Below are 17,671 nucleotides of genomic sequence, written 5' to 3'. Positions count from 1 at the left end.
CCCCAAAACGCACTTTTCAACGCATCTATTCTGAAGAGTCACGGTCTTCCGAGAGGGATATTCCCACACTGGCTGCCTTCAACGGCAAGCCGATACTCTGCTCCCTTTCTAGAAATACCACTGCACTTTCCCCTTACGTCACACACCGTCCGTAACACATTCTGTTCTCCTCGTCCCCGGTCAAGCCCAGCTAGAAACCCGAAGCATCCTTCCCGAACGGCACCGTAGTATCCCCTCTGACAAAGCTTAAGAACAAAGAAGTCAGGTCCGCAATTTCCCCAGCCCGGGGAAGGGCCTGCTTTGCTGCTCCCAGGGGAGACCCATCTGGAGAGGCCAAACGATACACAGCATTCACAACCAGCAGACAGGGCTCTAGAAGGGTCCCACCACCCGAGGGCAGTCACTACAGCCTTCCCGGGACCTACCAATTTCCTAATTACGGATCCTATGAATCAGAGACACAGAAGTTACAAAAAGCAACACTTGGTTACATATTCAAAACGCCTCTAGGGGCGCCTGGGTGGCTCAGTGGGTTGAGTCCGACTTCGGCTCAGGTCACGATCTCACGGTTCGCGGGTTCGAGCCCCGCGTCGGGCTCTGTGCTGACGGCTCGGAGCCTGGAGCCTGCTTCCGATTCTGTGTCTCCCTCTCTCTCTCTCTACCCCTCCCCTGCTCACGCTCTGTCTCTCTCTGTCTCAAAAATAAAACATTCACAAAATTTTTTAGAAATGCCTCTAAACTCTATCCCACCTTTCACCAAAAAAAGGAGGAGAAAAAAGCAAGCAAGAACGCGTCTGCGGGTAGGGACGCTCAAGGGGAGCGAACCCTACGGAGCCCCGCATCGACACGTGCGTCTAACGGCTAATGGTGTGCCGGCACAGGAAGTGAGTGTGGCTGCAACGTTATCTTTCCTAATTAGCCATTTGCACGCAGTCACCGGACGTCACCTCTCTCTGTCTGCACTGGCTTTCTCTGATTGGGTCGGCGTTTCTGTCACCAAATGCCTCGCTCCGCCACAGGCTCCGCGTCGGACGGATGTTCCCACAACTTCTGTGAATGACGACGGTGAGCGCGGGTGCCCCTCCTGTTCTTCCGGATGAAGACGCTCCCGGCTGCCTCACACCCCATCCTCTGGCTTATCTGCTTGACTCACCTTCCTGAGCCCTGGGTCCCACTTCTGCACAGCCTAGGACGCCGACGTCCGCGAGGACCCCCCCCCCCGGGGACGTGTGTCGAGGGGGCTCCTCCGTCTCCGCCCACCTGAGCCAATGGAGGAGCCACCCCCCAGCTCATTACACACCGCCTTCCAAGGAGGCCACCCGGCTTCCAGTGTCCCGTCTGCGAGTATCCCCAGGGGGTCCCGACGCGTTCCCCCCAACCGCGCGTCCTCAAAACACAAACCTCAAGCGCGTCCTAACCGTCAAGCCGTCGATCACGCTCAGGTCCTCACTCGTAGAAGGTTCTCACCTTGCCTCCCTGTTCCCACACTGGCTGCCGGGGGGGGGGGGGGCTAGACAGTCACGAGTCCCCTCCCCAAAACTCCTAAGTTGAAGCCACACCCCCAAAGTGATACTGTCAAGAGGTGGGGCCTCCAGAAGGCGGTCGGGTCACGAGCGTGGAGCCCTCTGGCGAGGTTGTGCCGCGAACGGCCCCTCGTCCCTTGAGCCGAGTGAAAATACATAAGCCAGCAGCCTGCAACCAGGAAGAGGGTCCTCACCGGACCCCGACCACGCTGGCACCCTGATCACAGACCTGCGGCCCCTAGAAGCGTGAGGAACAAACCGTGAGGTCCCGAGGGCCACCCAGGCTGTGGCATGTCCTCAGAGCAGCCCACGGATCGGGACGCCACGTGACTTCCTCCACGCTGTGTCCACACCCTTCCTGGATCCTGTGAACCTGCTTCTCTTCCACACCTTGGCTAGCGAGGTTCAAGTGCTTAAAATAATCGTCTGCTGGCCCAACAGCAACGAACACCCTGCTTGCTTCAAGTTTCCTTCCTCCGGAAGCCTTTATTCTGGAAGACTCGCCCGCCCGCCACACGGCTCCTCACTTAGAGGCCCCGCTAACCTACGCCAGGCACGTGCGCCCCAGGCAGTGTCCATGCGGGAAGTCCCCAGCCCAGCACTAGGCAGCCCGGGACAGCGCACACGGGGGCGGATACAGGTGAAGAAAACGCACAGACGCTTCGCCATCCCGAGGACATCCACGTCACGGACACAGTGCGTGTACGTTGTACGACCCCCTACAGTGGTACCCTTGGATGTGAAAACTTTGGAGGGAAAATTAAACCCAACTCCTTCTCCTAAGAGTCCAACCTAGGAAAAACTGAATTCACCCCATTTATCTATTTATGGGGCACCCATATGCGCCATTCACTAACCAAATATTTTTTTAAAAAATTTTTTTTAACATTTATTCATCTTTTTGAGAGACGGGGAGAGACAGTGTGAGTCGGGGAGGGGCAGAGAGAGAGAGGGAGACAGACAGACAGAACCTGAAGCAAGCTCCAGGCTCTGAGCCGTCAGCACAGAGCCCAACGCAGGGCGTGAACTCATAAACCATGAGATCATGACCTGAGCTGAAGTCGCTCAACCGACTGAGCCACCCAGGCGCCCCGTCGTTAAACAAATATTTAATGTATGCCATTATTTTAAGACATTGTAGGGCATAAGGAGGACACAGAGCTCCTGCCCTCAAGAGACTTCCAATTTGGTGGGAATACAGTTAAGTAACAGAATGTGGTAAGAAAGTACGGGAAGGGCAGGGCTGGGTACCAGGTGCCCAGGGACACAAAGGGTCTCCGGATCCAATCAGGACCCGGTCAGGATGGAGTGTTCCCGGCACAGGAGGAGGGCACACTCGAGAGGCCGGAGGCGAGCATTAGGAGGGAGAAGGGAGGCCAGCACCGGGCCGGGTACTGAGGGGAAGCAAGCGGGACGTGCACACCTGACTTACAGGCTTACAGTCCTCCTGCGGGAACCCACCTGGGGCCGAAGAAGCACAGAGGACGAGAGAGCCGCTGACGGGAGGCCGTTAAGGGACCGAACAGCTTCCGCATCGGGCGACTCCTAAGTTGTCAGAGTAAGTGAGACACATACACGCCCCTCTTGAGAAACCTGATAAACGGGCCCGCATGGCATCGTGGGAAGGGCACTAAACCAGCAGCCAAAGAGACTGGTCCCCTGTCCGACGGCCTTCACCGGCCTCCGTCAGACGAGGTGGGCACAAGACCAATGGCCAGAAGGTAGGAAACAAATTCAGGGGCCAGCAACCTGCACTCTTTTCTTGTTTGTTTGTTGCTATTGTTTTACTATGAAATCAAATGGAAGACATTATACCAAGTACGTCGCCCACAGAAAAAAACAGGGGTTTGTGAAACACTTCGGGTGTAAACGGATACAGACAGGTACCGACGTTACCTGTGTGCGCTCGATAGAGACCTGACGTGTAGTATTTGTTACTGGGGGGCCACTGTCGAAGAGGCTTGAAAAGCCCAGGGCAAGATCATTTGTAAGCTTCTTCAACCTCTAAGACGCTCATCGTAGCCTTTAAATTCTAACCCACTTTGGGGATGCCTGGGGAACTCGGTCGGTTAAGCGTCCGACTCTTGGTCATGATCACAGGATTGTGAGATCAAGCCCCACATCAGGCTCTGTGCTGACAGTGCAGAGCCTGCTTGGGATCCTCTCTCTCCTCTCTCTCTGTCCCTCCCTTGCTCCCTCTCTTTCTCTATAAATAAATAAACATTAAAAAACTAAAATAAATTCTAACCCGTTTTACAGGAGTGTGAATCGATCCAGACGTGAATTGTGGCATGAAATTGCATAAATCATGGGAAAAATGTAGATCCATCGTCAGATAATCCAAAACCGCATCGGACTGTTTATCCAGAAACCGTGCCTTTAATTAAACTAAATGTGGCAAAAGTCTCCAGGAAATAACTACACGTCGCCTATGTGGTAACACGGCCACACCTGTATACTCAGGGCAAAGGGCTAGCCTTGAATCTGACGGGCTTTAGTTCTAATGCAGTTTGGCACAAGCAGGGACAGGGGCTCCTAACATCTTGATACTCAAGGGAGGACTTTAATGGTTCGTTTGTTACGGACTTCAGGCCAACCCTTATGCTTACTACCTTTACCAACAGCACACTGTAGCAATGTATTGCCTGTGTAGGACACGCTGTTTTGCAACCCCTTCCAGGAACAGGTGGCTCTCAACCACCGCGGATCCCGACTCGGTGTATCTACGTACGATACATTCTCCTCCGCCCAAGTCATTTTCGAAAAACTATCAGCCAAGAGAAGTCCTTCAAGACTCCAGGGGAACACAAATTAGCATCTGAAATGTTCTTCTGTCGGACAAGCTGTTTTCCCAGAAAGGCAGAGGGTAATTTATGAGCATGGCAGGAACAGGAAAGGAGACAGAACTCATTCCTGTCGGCCACCTGCATAAGCCAAGCAAAGACATTTTAGATCAAGTGCCCATCGCCGTAACAGGGCCAACTGCATGTACCCTGGGGACTCTTTCCGGGGGAGGAAACCAGGTGACATGATAGACAGGATCCCAAGTATTGTCACCATCATGGCTCCGGGGTGGGTGGGGGAAAAGTCACACACACCACAGCTAGAGCACAGCGGGCGACGTGACTGGCCCGCCTGCCAGACACGTGCCCACGCGGAGAACAGACCTCAAGTTTTCTGAGTGCTGTCTCACCAGAGCACCACGACCCGGGTTTGGGCCTGGTCCACCAAAGGCCCCGCCTCCATACCTACTTCCCAGTCCTTCTGTGAATGCTAACTCAAGGTCAAGTGATTCCCAAACCCCATCGCAGAAGATTCAAACTCACCTTGGGCCTGTTCCTGAGGCTCTGTGAGGTGCGAGGCCCGCAGGCCGCCAGCTAAGCTCCTGGCCGGGAGGCTAACTTCCCACTAACTTCCCACTCCGCCCCTCCGGCCGCCTCCAGGGCTGGCCACCTCCAGGGCTGCCCACACGTGGCCCCTCGGAGCACCTGACGACGGGAAAGTCTTTGGAAGCCATCCCGTGTCGCCCCCGGATGGTTCCCGGCCTGAGACCGGGGTCTGGCGGCCCCCGCGCCTGGCCCAAGGTCACTGCAGTGTGACGACCTTCGGTCCCCGGCCGCCAGCTCGCACAAACTCGGCGCGAACGAACCAAGTTGTTCCTGCCCGGGCCCCGCGGCGTCCCCAGGCCGCCGCGGGCGGTGACCGGAGCCACGAGGGCCCCGGGCCGGCGGCACCCAGGCGTGCCTGAGCGGGCAAAGCCCCGGGATCCGCGCTCCCGGCGGCGTTTGGGGAGCGGGAAGGCCAGGGGCGGAGGGGGCAGGCGAACCCACCCGGCCCCACCACCCCCCCCCCCGCGCGGCCGGCGAGGGTGGGGACCCCGGAGAGGTGCGGGGGGGGTGGGGGGCCGGGGGACCCCCCCCGCCCGCCTCCTCCCCCGCCCCCCCGCGGGCTCACCGGGTGCGCAGCGCCTGCCAGGCGGCGTCGATGTCGGCGTACAGGTTCTTCTCGGAGGGCTTGCCCGAGCTGACGCCGTAGCCCGAGTAGTCGTAGGAGAAGATGTTGCAGTTGATGCGCGAGCCCAGGCCGATGTAGAAGCTGCACATCTGGCCCAGGTCCACGGCGTTGCCGTGCGAGAACAGCAGCGTGTAGCGGCTGGAGGGCGCGCAGCGCACGAACATGCAGCCCAGCCGGTTGTCCCGGGCGGTGCGCGAGAAGAAGACCTCGACGGCGTCCAGCTCGCGCTGCGAGTACTGCCAGTCGGCGCGCTCGCTCAGGTGCAGGCTGCAGGCGCCGGGGCCCGCGCCGTCCTCGGGCGGCGGCGGCGCGGGCTGGGCCCCGGCGGCGGCGGCGGCGGCGGCGGCGGCGGCGGCGGCGGAGGAGGCCGGGGCCGGGGCGCCGGGGCCGCGCTGCTCGGGCGCCAGCACCGTGTAGGTGGGCTCGGGCGGCAGGAAGGCCAGCTTGGCGGCGATGCGGCTCGGGCAGGGCGGGCAGCAGAAGAGCCAGCACAGCTCGCCCAGCGAGAAGCCGTTCATCCTGGGGCCGGGCTCGGGCATCGGGGCGGCCGGGAGCCCGCCGGCGGCGGCGGCGGCGGCCGGGCAGGCGGGCGGGCGGGCGCGGGCGCGGGCGAGGGCGCGGGCGAGCGAGCGCGGAGGGCGGCTGCGGCCCGCCCGCCCGGCGGCAGGAGGCGGGGGCGGGAGGGGGCGGGAGGGGGCGGGGCGCGGCGCTCGGAGCCGGGGCGGGTCAGCGGCGGCCCCGCGGCCGGGGCGAGGGGCGGGCGGCCGGGGCCCGCGCGCGGCACACAAAGCCGGCGGCGGCGGCGGCGGCGGCGGCCATGGCTCCAGCGCGCCGCCCCCGCCCCCGCGCGCCCGCCGCCGCCGCCGCCACTTCCGGGTTACCGCGCGCCGCCCCACCCCCCACCCCCCACCGCGGGGCTCGGCACCTGGGCGGGGCTCCCCGCGACCCCTCCCTACGCGGGCGCGGGCGCGGGCGCGGGCACCTGCCGGGCCCGGGGAGCGCGCGCGCGCGTCTCCGGGATGCCCGGGCCCCGGGTCTCTGCTCGCCGGCGGCTGGGCCGATGCCACGTGTGGAGCCCGGAAGGGGCGGCGGGCACCTGCCCGGCCCGGGGAGCGCGCGCGCGTCTCCGGGACGCCCCTGCTCCGGCCGATCCCACTCGGGGAGCCCTGAGGGGGCGGCGGGCACCTGCCTGGCCCCGGGAGCGCGCGCCCGGCTCGGTGGTCTGCACGAGGGCGGCTGGGCAGATCCCACACGGGGATCCCGGAGGGGGCGCGGGCACCTGCTCGGCCCGGGGAGCGCGCGCCCTTTACCGGGACGCCCCTGTTCCCGTGTCTGCACCCGGGCAGCTGGGCGGATCCCCAGAAGGGATCGTGCAGGTGGCGCGGGCACCCTCCCGCATTGGACTGTTCCCCTCACTCCTCTCTCCCTGCTCCAAATCCAAGTTCGGGCGTGGATGGAGGCTCTTGGGAATCTACTGAAAAGAACCTTAATGGGTGGACGAGAACGGGCATGTCCCTGAGATATTCGGCCCTTGGTGTCTGTGCTCAACTGCCTCGCCCTCAGGTCTCGGCACCTTAAGGGGTGCTGCTGTTGAGGGACACAGCGGTCGGCGCCGCGTGTCCCCGTTACAGGACTGTTTCCGCATAAGTAGCAACGATGTCGCCTTCGTAGGGGCATGATTGGGCCTGCAGGCTGTTCCTGTATGGGTCAGAGTATCCGGGCCGCTCTGCACTGAGCAGGGCACCTTCCCCAGGTGGTCACTTCTGGTCCCACGTGCGGCGGATTTCCAGGTGTCCTCCACAGGGCTAGTGAGAAGTCCAAGGGTCCCAGGGGGCTAAGTGGTCTGAATCATGAAGGATTGCTTGCGATGACTTAGGTCCACTGTCATCTTGGAGTTCACCTTTAAGTGATGTTTTTGAATTGTAACTCTCGGTGCCTGAAACCGGGCGGGCCCTCGTGCCAATTTCCCAGAACCTTCCACTCTCCCTTCTCCCTCCCGATTTGGCGGCTGAGCTCTCTTTCAGGAATGAACAGGAGATCCCCCTCCTGGACTGCCAGCACCGCAGCTAGCACGGGCCAGCCTGGACCTGTTGTTTTAACTAACAGATGCCCTGCGGATTTTAAGTTTAGCTGTGGCTTTTAAAGGAGTATTTTGAGCACCTTCTTCTGCACGGATTAGCCAGTTCAAATGGCGATACCCTTCAGGACCTGCTTTTAAAAGACTACGTCTTTTTGTTTATTTAAATATATATATGTTGTTTTAATGTTTATTTGTTTTGAGAGAGAGAGCAAGAGAGTAAGTGAAGGAGAGGCAGGGAGAGAGGGGCAGAGAGAATCTCAAGCAGGCTCCGAGCCGTCAGCGCAGATCCCCATCTGGGGCTCGAACTCACCAACCGTGAGATCATAACCTAAGCCGAAATCAGGAGTCGGTCGCTTAACCGATTGAGCCAAAGACTGCTCCTTAGGGTCTCAAGCCAACGTTCACACAAACCTGAGACAGCTCAGCTTCCGGGGGTTCGTAGTATTTGTTTGTGTACCGGCACCCCAAAGACTATTTCTTCAGTAAAATAATTTTAGACGTTTTGGAACCATCCAAAACCCGAGAGAAAACCTGGTTGGCACAGCCTGTGGCCAAAACATTTCCTGGCCTGTTTTTAAATTATTCACACTTGGCGGAGTTTTACCTCCAACCAGGTTCTTCGCTTCACCGGATTGGCTTCCCTTCTTTAAAAACGTTTATGACTTGGTACGCTTCTGGGTGCTTTGCTTGGATACGTACTCGGTTTCCTGTGTTCAGCGCTTGTGTATATTTTCGTAATGTTTTCATGCTCACAGCACCCAAGGTGTTTTTTGTACAGCAGTTCTACAAAGATGAGTAAGACAGTTCCTTCTCTGGAGTGCCTTATAATCTAATTACAGCCTCAGGAGAAAATTCACAGCAGTTTTTCACGTGCCTTTGGAGAAAAAAAGAGAGAGAGAGAGCGAGAGAGAGCAACTCCCCACGCAGGCTAAGGAGAGCTTCTTGAGTCCTGGCTCCGCAGTGGGGTTTCTGTGGGGAGCTCAGGTGATCGCCGCGTCTAACTCAGAATAGGAAGAGAACTTTGAGGACTGGGGTGAAGATGTCTGGCTTGCCCCTCGGTCTTTCTCAGATTCCACCGTTACCCCTCATTTGGGCAGGAGTCGAGCAGCGGGCAGGCCACAGAAGGGCGCCGCGATGCGAGTCTCGAGGAGGTGTCCTCTGGGAGGCCGGTGGAGCAGACGGGGTCTCTGTCCTCCATGGCCCGTAGCCGTGCTCACGTCGTCGGGAAAATTAAAAAAGGCAGATGCGTCTGCATACGTCATGTCACTCCACAAAGGGCCGGTGGAGGGCCCCGCGGTGTAATACCGGTGCACCAACAAGGACATACAACCCCCCGGGGGCTGAGCTGTCTCAGGTTTGTGAGAACGTTGGCTTGAGACCCGAAAGTTGGATGCCATAGAGCAGAGCGACCAAAGCTTTGTCACCCCGTGCGACGTATGATCGTGGGAGGGTTTGTTCAGCACCTCGGGGAGTCCCCGACCGTCAGTGTGTATTAAAGGCACGTTGATTGGGGGACTTTAACAGGCAACCCAGAAAGAATCAATCTTCCCCATAAATGCAAAGGGCAGAGATGACCAGCTGTTCACTTTGAGCTTGAAGAATTTCTCTGTGGCTCCTCACCATCTAGCAGAGGAAGGTCTAACTTTGAACTTGGGTCAGCAAACCTATTTACAAGGTACTCACCATGAGCCAGTCACAGGGTTGATCTGGGGAACGCGAAGGCGGCTGAGACACAGCCCCTCCTGCCCTCCAGAAGCTCCAAGCGAAGGGCACCTGGGGGGGCTCGGTCGGTAAGGCGTCCGACTTCGGCTCAGGTCACGATCTCGTGGTTTGTGGGTTCGAGCCCCGCGTCGGGCTCTGTGCTGACGGCTCGGAGCCCGGAGCCTGCTTTGGATTCTGTGTTTTCCTCTCTCTCTGCCCCTCCCCTACTCGCTTGCTCTCTCTCTCTCTCTCAAAAATAAACATTAAAAAATAATAAAAAATAAAATAAAACATTCAAAAAAGAAGCTCCAAGTATGGGCTGCAGGTGGACCTGCCTACATATTCTTCTGAGCCAGCCGGTCCCCCAAACAATATCCCAAGTAGCTCAATGCACCGGCCTCTATTATTTAATCGGCCTTTTACACGCCAAACTCTCCTTCCATATTACTCTGCCTGATGTCGAGTTTCTCGAGATCTAACTCGGTTTATAAAAGCAAAACTATTGGGGTGCCTGGGTGGCTCAGTCAGTTAAGCGTCCGACTTCAGCCAGGTCACGATCTCGCGGTCCGTGAGTTCGAGCCCCGTGTCAGGCTCTGGGCTGATGGCTCGGAGCCTGGAGCCTGTTTCCGAGTCTGTGTCTCCCTCTCTCTCTCTGCCCCTCCCCCGTTCATGCTCTGTCTCTCTCTGTCCCAAAAATAAATAAACGTTGAAAAAAAAAATAAAAAAATAAAAGCAAAACTATCAGCAGTATACAGCAGAATGACTATCTTTAATTGACCATAAGGGAAGGATATTTGTGCTTTAAAAAGGAATCTGGTTGTTTAGATGGGCGGTAAAAGAGATATCTAAAGTACGTTGCCCTGCTTTGTGTTTTTCTTTTTTTTCTTTATAAATTTGTTTTTAAATGTTTATTTATTTTTGAGGGACAGAGCGTGAGCAGGGGAGGGGCAGAGAGAGAGGGAGACACAGAATCCGAAGCAGGCTCCAGGCTCTGAGCTGTCAGCACGGAGCCCGAGGCGGGGCTCGAACTCACGGACCACGAGATCGTGACCTGAGCCGAAGTCGGACGCTTAAGCGACTGAGCCACCCAGGTGCCCCATTGCATTTCTCTTAATTTGGGAGTGGATGTCCTGTGAAGGCAAGGATGGGGTTTATTGTGGGCACCACTGTTTCCCGCCCCCCCCCCATGCCTCGCTGAGAGAAAATGCTCAGGAAACATTAAATTGGTAAATTAAAGACTGAATGAGTGATTTGATGAGGGCACCAAGAGACAAGCCCGTTTCTCTGGTTCAGGCAGTACTATGAGACGAGTAAAGGCTTTGAGGAAGATACAGAGAAACCTGTAGCCAACACGAGTGTCCCGGGGTAGCCTACGCCTGTCCTCTGGCCAGGGACCGGTGACATCCCCCCATCTTGCTTACGCACAGAGCTTGGGTTTTGTTCCGGTGACAGTGGGCCTCCCCTGCTGCGACCATGGCCATGTGACTGGGTTCTGGCCAATGGTCTGTAAGTGGGGAACTCAGGTGGGTGGAGACTGAGCAGAGCCAGACCCTGTCCCTTTCTCCCTTTCTCTTCTGCTGTGTTACTGGAGCCACAGCAGCCACTTTGCAGCCGTGAAGAGTGAATGTCATGTAGCAGATGGTGGACACAAGAGGCAAGGATCCAGATGCTTCCTGGTGGTGGTGAGCAGCTGCCCGGCCCGCCTTTGTCTGGGCTTCTTGTTGGGTGAGAAAAAGAAACCACTTTATCGCTGCCCGTTGGATACCGTGTTCCCTAGAGCCTAATGCAGTGATGAGGAATCCGCTTCAGAAATTAAAGGCAAAAGATGTTACGTCGTTCTTACCTGCTTTCTCAACAAGGACAAAGAGTATTTTGTTGATTGACCGTGGCACAGTTACGTCTGGATCCTGCTTATTCCCCAGAGAAAAATACTAAAGTGTGGCTAAAGGTGGGATAGATTTTTTTTTTGAAGAGAGATCCGTTAAACTAACGCATCTGAGATGTGGAGAAAAAAAGAATGAAAGCTTACAATTTTGGAAAAAACAGCATAGCTGATGGAGGCCGTTCCGGGGACCCCGCACCAGTGTTCATTAGGGGAAGGGGCCTTCCACTCAGCTAAGAGCTCTTGGAGGCAAACTGTCTTTTCCCAGAACCTTTTTCAGCCTGAGGGTGCTTCTCGCAAATCTTCTAAATGAGCTGGAATCCAGCTGGGGAGATCTCAGAGACCCACGAAATGCTGAGAAAGCGTCGCAAGAGACGAAGATTGAAAGAAAGAAAACGCCAACCGCCCACAGATGCGTGTTTTCACAGCTCCATCCGCTGCAAGGGTGACTGTGTCTTCAGACCTGCCTTTTGCATGAGTCCCCCCTTAGCCTCCGTGTGGATTGTTGACGGGAGGCCCGGCATCCCTGAAATTGATCACAGCCTGGTAGGGACCTGTCCCCCTGGTTTCGCCCTGTGGTGATCAGCACCAGCTCAAAGCACATTTGTCACTTGATTGGAATTCAGTTGCTGGGAATTTCTAACCACTTTTTTCAAATGTGCAGAGATGCAAAGGACTATGTGAAATAAATAGTGTTTCAAAAAAAAATTTTTTTAATGTTTATTTTTGAGAGAGAGAGAGAGAGAGACAGAGTATGAGCAGAGGAGGGGCAGAGAGAGAGAGGGAGACACAGAGTTCAAAGCAGGCTCCAGGCTCTGAGCTGTCAGCACAGGGCCCCACGCGGGGCTCGAACCCACGAACCGCGAGATCGTGACCTGAGCTGAAGTCGGCCGCCCAACCGACTGAGCCACCCAGGTGCCCCCATGAGTAATGTTTTAAAGTGGAAAGTGGGAACGGCCTTTTATATGCCGACCTTGAAAATCTAATTTTGAGGTGATAGTGAATAATATCTTGGTATTAATTTTAAGGGTTTTTTTTTCCAGAATTGTGTATAGTTGCACCTTAAAATGGTGCACATGAATGATTAATCTGTAGCGTTATTCCAGGGAATTTATAATAACAAATGCTAAACACATACTTCAAAAAATGGTAGGTTGCAGCAAAAGACCAGACAGAAAAAACTAGCGTGGCCTAATTGTTTATACATATCTCACGTCTGATAAAGTTGATGTTTCAGATGAGTGAGGGTATATTAATTCACTCAATAGTTGGTTAAATGTTTGCAAAGAGATAAAGTTCAATTCTGATGGGTAAAAAAGAAATCAAGGATTTTTTTTAAGTTTATTTATTTATTTATTTATTCTGAGAGAGAGAGAGAGAGAGAGTGAGTGGGGAAGGGGCAGAGAGAGAGGGAGACAGAATCCCAAGCAGGCTTCACCCTGTCAGCACAGAGTCCTTTGCGGGGCTCGATCTCATGAACCCGTGAGATCGTGACCTGAGCCGAAATCAAGAGTCAGATGCTTGTCCGACTGAGCCCCGATGTATAGAATTCTTAAATCACTGTCTTGTACACCTGAAAGTAATAGAATACCATATGTTAACTATATTGGAATTATTTTTTAAATTTTATTTATTTTTATTATTTATTTTTGAGAGAGAGAGAGAGAGAGAGAGAGAGAGCATGAGTAGGGGAGGGGCAGAGAGTGAAGGAGACAGAATCTGAAGTAGGTTCCAGGCTCCGAGCTGTCAGCACCGAACCCGACGTGGGGCTCGAACTCACGGACCGCGAGATCATGATCTGAGCCGAAGTCAGACGCTTAACCAACTATTTTTAACGTTCTTTAATTGATCCAAAAGTTTTTTTAAAGGATTAAAGAGCCCTAGTACTCTGTTGGACATAATGTGGAAAAGTAAGACCTGGTCCACAACTTCCTGGTGGGACTGCTCGCGGGTATCGCTTTCTAGAAGGAAACTCAACAACGTGTATCGGAAGACTTAAAAGCGCACCCCCTCTGTAGCCAAGTAATCCCGGTTGGATCGTAGCCTAAGGAAATAACTTGTTTTGCACGTGGATTTTAAATACTAGGATGTTTATGATGCATAGTTTATTATAGCAAAGGGAAAAAATTGATAACATCAAAGCCTGAAGTCAGGGATAGTGTGCTCAGACAATAGACCGACACGTAAGACCGGAATCGAAGCACATTTCATGTAGTGGGAAAATATCTATAGTGGTTGAATGAAACCAGTACGAAATAGGTGCTGCAACACGAAAAAACAGTCCCCGGCCAGCGAGCTTCTGGAGACTTTGGTTTGGTTGGTCCTTCGTTTCTGGAGTCTGGGTATACTCATTATAGGTTCTGGACATGTACTATTTTTGTAATCAAGAGGCACTCGTAACGGTCATTTTAAGCCAGACGGAGGAGGGGGGGAAGGAGAGGAAAGCAAGTATCTTAGAGTAATGAAGATGTTTCAGAACCGAACGTCCCAAAGATGAAGTCAGGCTCCACTCACGTGGGAAGAAAATAATGTTACGGCAGCTGAGACCAGCAAGGCTCTGCTGAGACCTACTATGTGCCAGGAATGTGGCGTTCCTGCAGGAAACAGAAGACCGGCCGGATCCCGGAGGACCTGTTTTTCCTCTCTCTCCTTCGGACTCTCTATTATCTGATTGTAGGAACGTTCTCAGGCTGGTTCCTGCCCAGCCCAGGAATGTGCTTTCTCGTCTGTGCTGTTCATCGCAGTGGCTCCCTCTCTGCCTCTCCCCCGTCCTCTGACTCCCCGTCCTGGCGATGGGGGTGGTGCTCCGGGATGGGGGGGGGAGACAGCACTCGGGACTGTGAGCCCGTGCGCAGCTCTCCTTCGCCTCCTGTCCTCCTGCTTCTCCGCTGAACTGCTCGCAAACGCTGTCATCCCCTGGACCCTGTCATCCCGTGGCACTCTGTCATTCCTGGAGGGTGCGGCCCCCTTCCCAACATGCAAGCTCCTCTTCCTCCCCGCCCTTTCCTTCCCTCCCTCTGAACCCCTTCCACACTCTCTTGTGTCGCACTCCTGCCTTGATCAGACAGCCCAGAATGCCCGTCCTGACCTTGGCCCAACGGACGGCAAATCCCGTCACCTTCGTATGCACCCCCCACCTCACTTGCTGTCCCTGTGCTGTGCCCACTTTGCTGTGTCCCTTCCCTGGTCGGGTCAGGTATTTAACCAACTGTGACTGAGCGCTCATTCAAGTCAGTACAGAGCTGGGGTATCCAGACCTCGTCGTTTTTAACAACTGCTCTTGTATCCTGACACGTGATGAGATGGGAGGCAGCTTGATTCAGTGGTGTCGCCCAGGATTTAGAGGGGGATAGACCCGGACGAGAGCTCAAAGGTTACGAATGCAGATGCCGGAACAGCACATGCCTGAATTCCAGCCCCTGGAAACCACTCACGGCAGCCTCCCCCACTCCCGGGCCTTGTGAGTGAAAAGTCTCGTGGCTCGACGTCCTTCGTGTGGGTGTCGGTCAAAACGACCCTGGTTTCCACGTCGCCCAAGTGGGGAGCCCAGATGCGGAGGGGGCCACTCGCCGACCCCGTGCGGGGGACCCGTGCCTCCTTCCGCACGTCACAGTCTGCCCCTGCTTCATTTACTACACCAGCTGCCAGCTCCTGCGGGCCGGCACAGAGATGCGTTCTGCCCCTCTGCCCTCTTGAATTTGGGTTTGCCTGCGATTGCTCTGAGTAGCAGAGCTTAGGAAGCGGGATTCCGTGAGGCTTCCAAGGCTAGATTTGTGGTAGGGCCCCTCCCTGAGCAAAGAAAGCACCAAAAAACCCAAAAAACCCTCAAGGCGTATGTGTGCCCGACAACATCCCTCGCGACCTCGTAACATGAGACCGCCTGCACGTTTGCGTGTTACCATCTATGGGAGACAACAAAACAGAGCCTACAGAAAAATCTACGCCACGGGACGTTCCGGGCTCAGTTCTTCGGGGACGAACCCAGCTGGGCGGTGTCGGCACGAATAAAGTTGCTTCCTGGAGAGAAAAGCCTCAGCGTCACGACTCCCCGTGGGAGAGATCCCCTGCTGCAGATTCTAAGGAGCCTCCCAGCTTCCGTCAGACTCTCTTGATCTGTTTCCCGTGGGGAAGGCCAGCTGCCAGGCTGTGGGGAGGCTCCCGCCACCCAAACGGACAGCCTGCAGACAGACCGACAGGCGACAGACAGATGTCTGGCCAACCCCGGCCCCGCCTACCGTCCCAGGCCAGGTACCAGACATGATGCCTGAGGGAGGGAGCCTTGGGAGGTCCCGGCCTCGGCCACCAGCTGCTTACAGCCATATGAAGGCGAGAGCCACCAGCTGGGCCCCTCAGCCCACGAGAACAATGGGAGACAGTAACTGGCCTTGGCCACCAAGCCGTGGAGCCATTTGCCACGTAGCGCAGATAACTGGAACGCAATGCTTTATTGTCGCGCCGTGTAAAATCCTCTTTGTTAGGACCCACTGGAAGAAGTTTGCAATTCAAGCTTGATACTGAGAACTCGTGAGTAGCAAATTGTCCCTCTGTCATCCACTCACTTGCAGTGAATACTGAATTTTACGGTCCGGATTCAGTCCTTTTGCATGGGTTGCCAGGAAGCTCAGAGCCACACGGTGCCTTTTTTTTTTTTTTTTTAATGTTGACTTATTGATTTTTGAGAGAGAGAGAGAGAGACAGCATGAACAGGGGAGGGGCAGACAGAGAGGGAGACACAGCCCCAAGCAGGCTCCAGGCTCCGAGCCGTCGGCACAGAACCCGACGCGGGGCCTGACCTCATGAAATGTGAGATCGTGACCTGAGCCGAAGTCGGATGCTCTACCGACTGAGCCCCCCGGGCGCCCCAAATGCCGCCCTTTTGGAAGAAAGCACGTAGGAGATCTTTTGCAATGATGGTTGGCTTTTTGTCGCCTCTGTTTTTCCCCTTTATTTTTAACCCCCCACTTTTATGCTCACTTCAAACTTTGATATCCTCCCGAGCTTTCTTAAATCACTTTTGCAAAAAGGTAGGGTGCAGTTCACCTAAGTGAATACAGTGTTTTCCGAGAACTGCACGGGACTTACGAAGGGGTCACAAAGTTGAATGATGCCCGAGCTGGGCTTTGAAGGAACAGGGGGTCATTCTAAGCAAAGGATACCTTTTCCCCCTCCTGAGATAAGTCCCTCCACTAGTACCGCTGACCCATCACCTCCGGGAGTATTCTAGAAACTTCTTGTGCCATCTATCAGCTTCAATCTGTAGCGCCTCCTGGATTCTTTCCTTTAGCTGGCAAGGATTTCCAAGTTTCCCCACCTCTGAAACAAACAAACAAACAAACAAACAACCCCCCCCCCCCCTTGCTGGCTGCCTCCCACTGTCTCAAGCTTCTGTGCTCATTTTTCCCTTCACTGCCAAGCTTTTGGAAAGACGGGTCTATAGTCACCATCTACACTTTGTCGATGTTCAATCACCCCGTAACCCGGTGGCTCCCAGGCTTGTCTACCCATTAAGATTATCTGAGTATTTTTTTTAAACTTCCCAAGCCCAGGTCGCACCCCAGCTCAATAAGTCACAATGTCCAGTGGCAGGACCCAAGAATTGGTGTTGGAAACTCCCCAGGAAATTCTGGTTTCAGTGGGAGTCCCTGCCGTCACGTTTTGCAGGCTGCTTCCTCGAGGGCCACCGATGAAATTACTCTCTAATAGCTAAATCGAATGCTACCTTCCTATTCGTTATCCTGCTTTCTTCCCCCAAGCGTTTGGAGTAGGTGTCCACCAGCTAAGCACACGGGCCGAGCACTCGAGGCCCTTCCACGGCGTGACCTCTAACAGAGTCGGAGCCTGGTGCCGTGTCCATGAATGGGTTCGGTGGGACTTGGGAGACCGCGCGGGGGCAGGACGCGGACCCCGGAAGCGAGGCCCGTTCTCTAACGTGGGATGGGTGGACCCGGCTCTGGACAGCGGGAAAGCCTCCTGGGAGACCCCCCGGAACGTGCCTGTCGGCCGAGCATCCCACCCGCTCCTGTTCTGTGCCGGCATCGTGGGGAAGCGCCGGGAGATGCTGTGGGCGCCCACGGCCCGCTCCCCCTCCACCCCGGGGGAAGGCAGGCGGTCGGGAAAGGCTTCACGGAGAAGGTGGCTTCCGAACAAGAGGAAGTATCCAGAACGCGTACAGACGGGCAGCGTAAGCGGCGGCCCAGGTCGCTGGGCAGAATCGGGGGGGTGGGGCAGGAAGGCAGGTGCGCGGAGCCCCCCTGCGTGCCGGCGGGGGGTCGGAAACTGTCAGGTTGTGGCCCCCGGGGAAGCTGACTCCGAGAGCGTAAGGGTGCGGGAGGCTCTTGGCCCCCCTCCCGTTAAAGGGGAGCAGGAATGGACGGAAGGAGGTGGACCGTGGGGTGGGCTTGAGGGAGGCCTCACCGCCTGCACGCGCGTCTCTGGGGACCAGAGCGTGAACGGCTTCTCCATGGTCACACG

General features: G+C 55.8%; 1 protein-coding gene across 1 annotated transcript in view; it reads right to left on the bottom strand.

Moving 5' to 3' along the window:
* ABHD17C (abhydrolase domain containing 17C, depalmitoylase) overlaps positions 1–6,128 on the bottom strand; it is a 49,090-nt gene extending 42,962 nt beyond the window's left edge. The window contains exon 1 of the mRNA XM_023254806.2: positions 5,478–6,128. Within this exon, the coding sequence (XP_023110574.2) occupies positions 5,478–6,076 (599 nt within the window). The 5' untranslated portion in view covers positions 6,077–6,128. The remainder of the gene's footprint in view (positions 1–5,477) is intronic.
* Positions 6,129–17,671: the final 11,543 nt, after the last annotated feature.

The sequence above is a fragment of the Felis catus genome, chromosome B3 (genome assembly GCF_018350175.1).
Source record: "Felis catus isolate Fca126 chromosome B3, F.catus_Fca126_mat1.0, whole genome shotgun sequence".
NCBI classification, from domain to species: domain Eukaryota; kingdom Metazoa; phylum Chordata; class Mammalia; order Carnivora; family Felidae; genus Felis; species Felis catus.
Note: the sequence above shows the minus strand (reverse complement) of the source record. Positions and strands in the feature narration are given on the sequence as shown.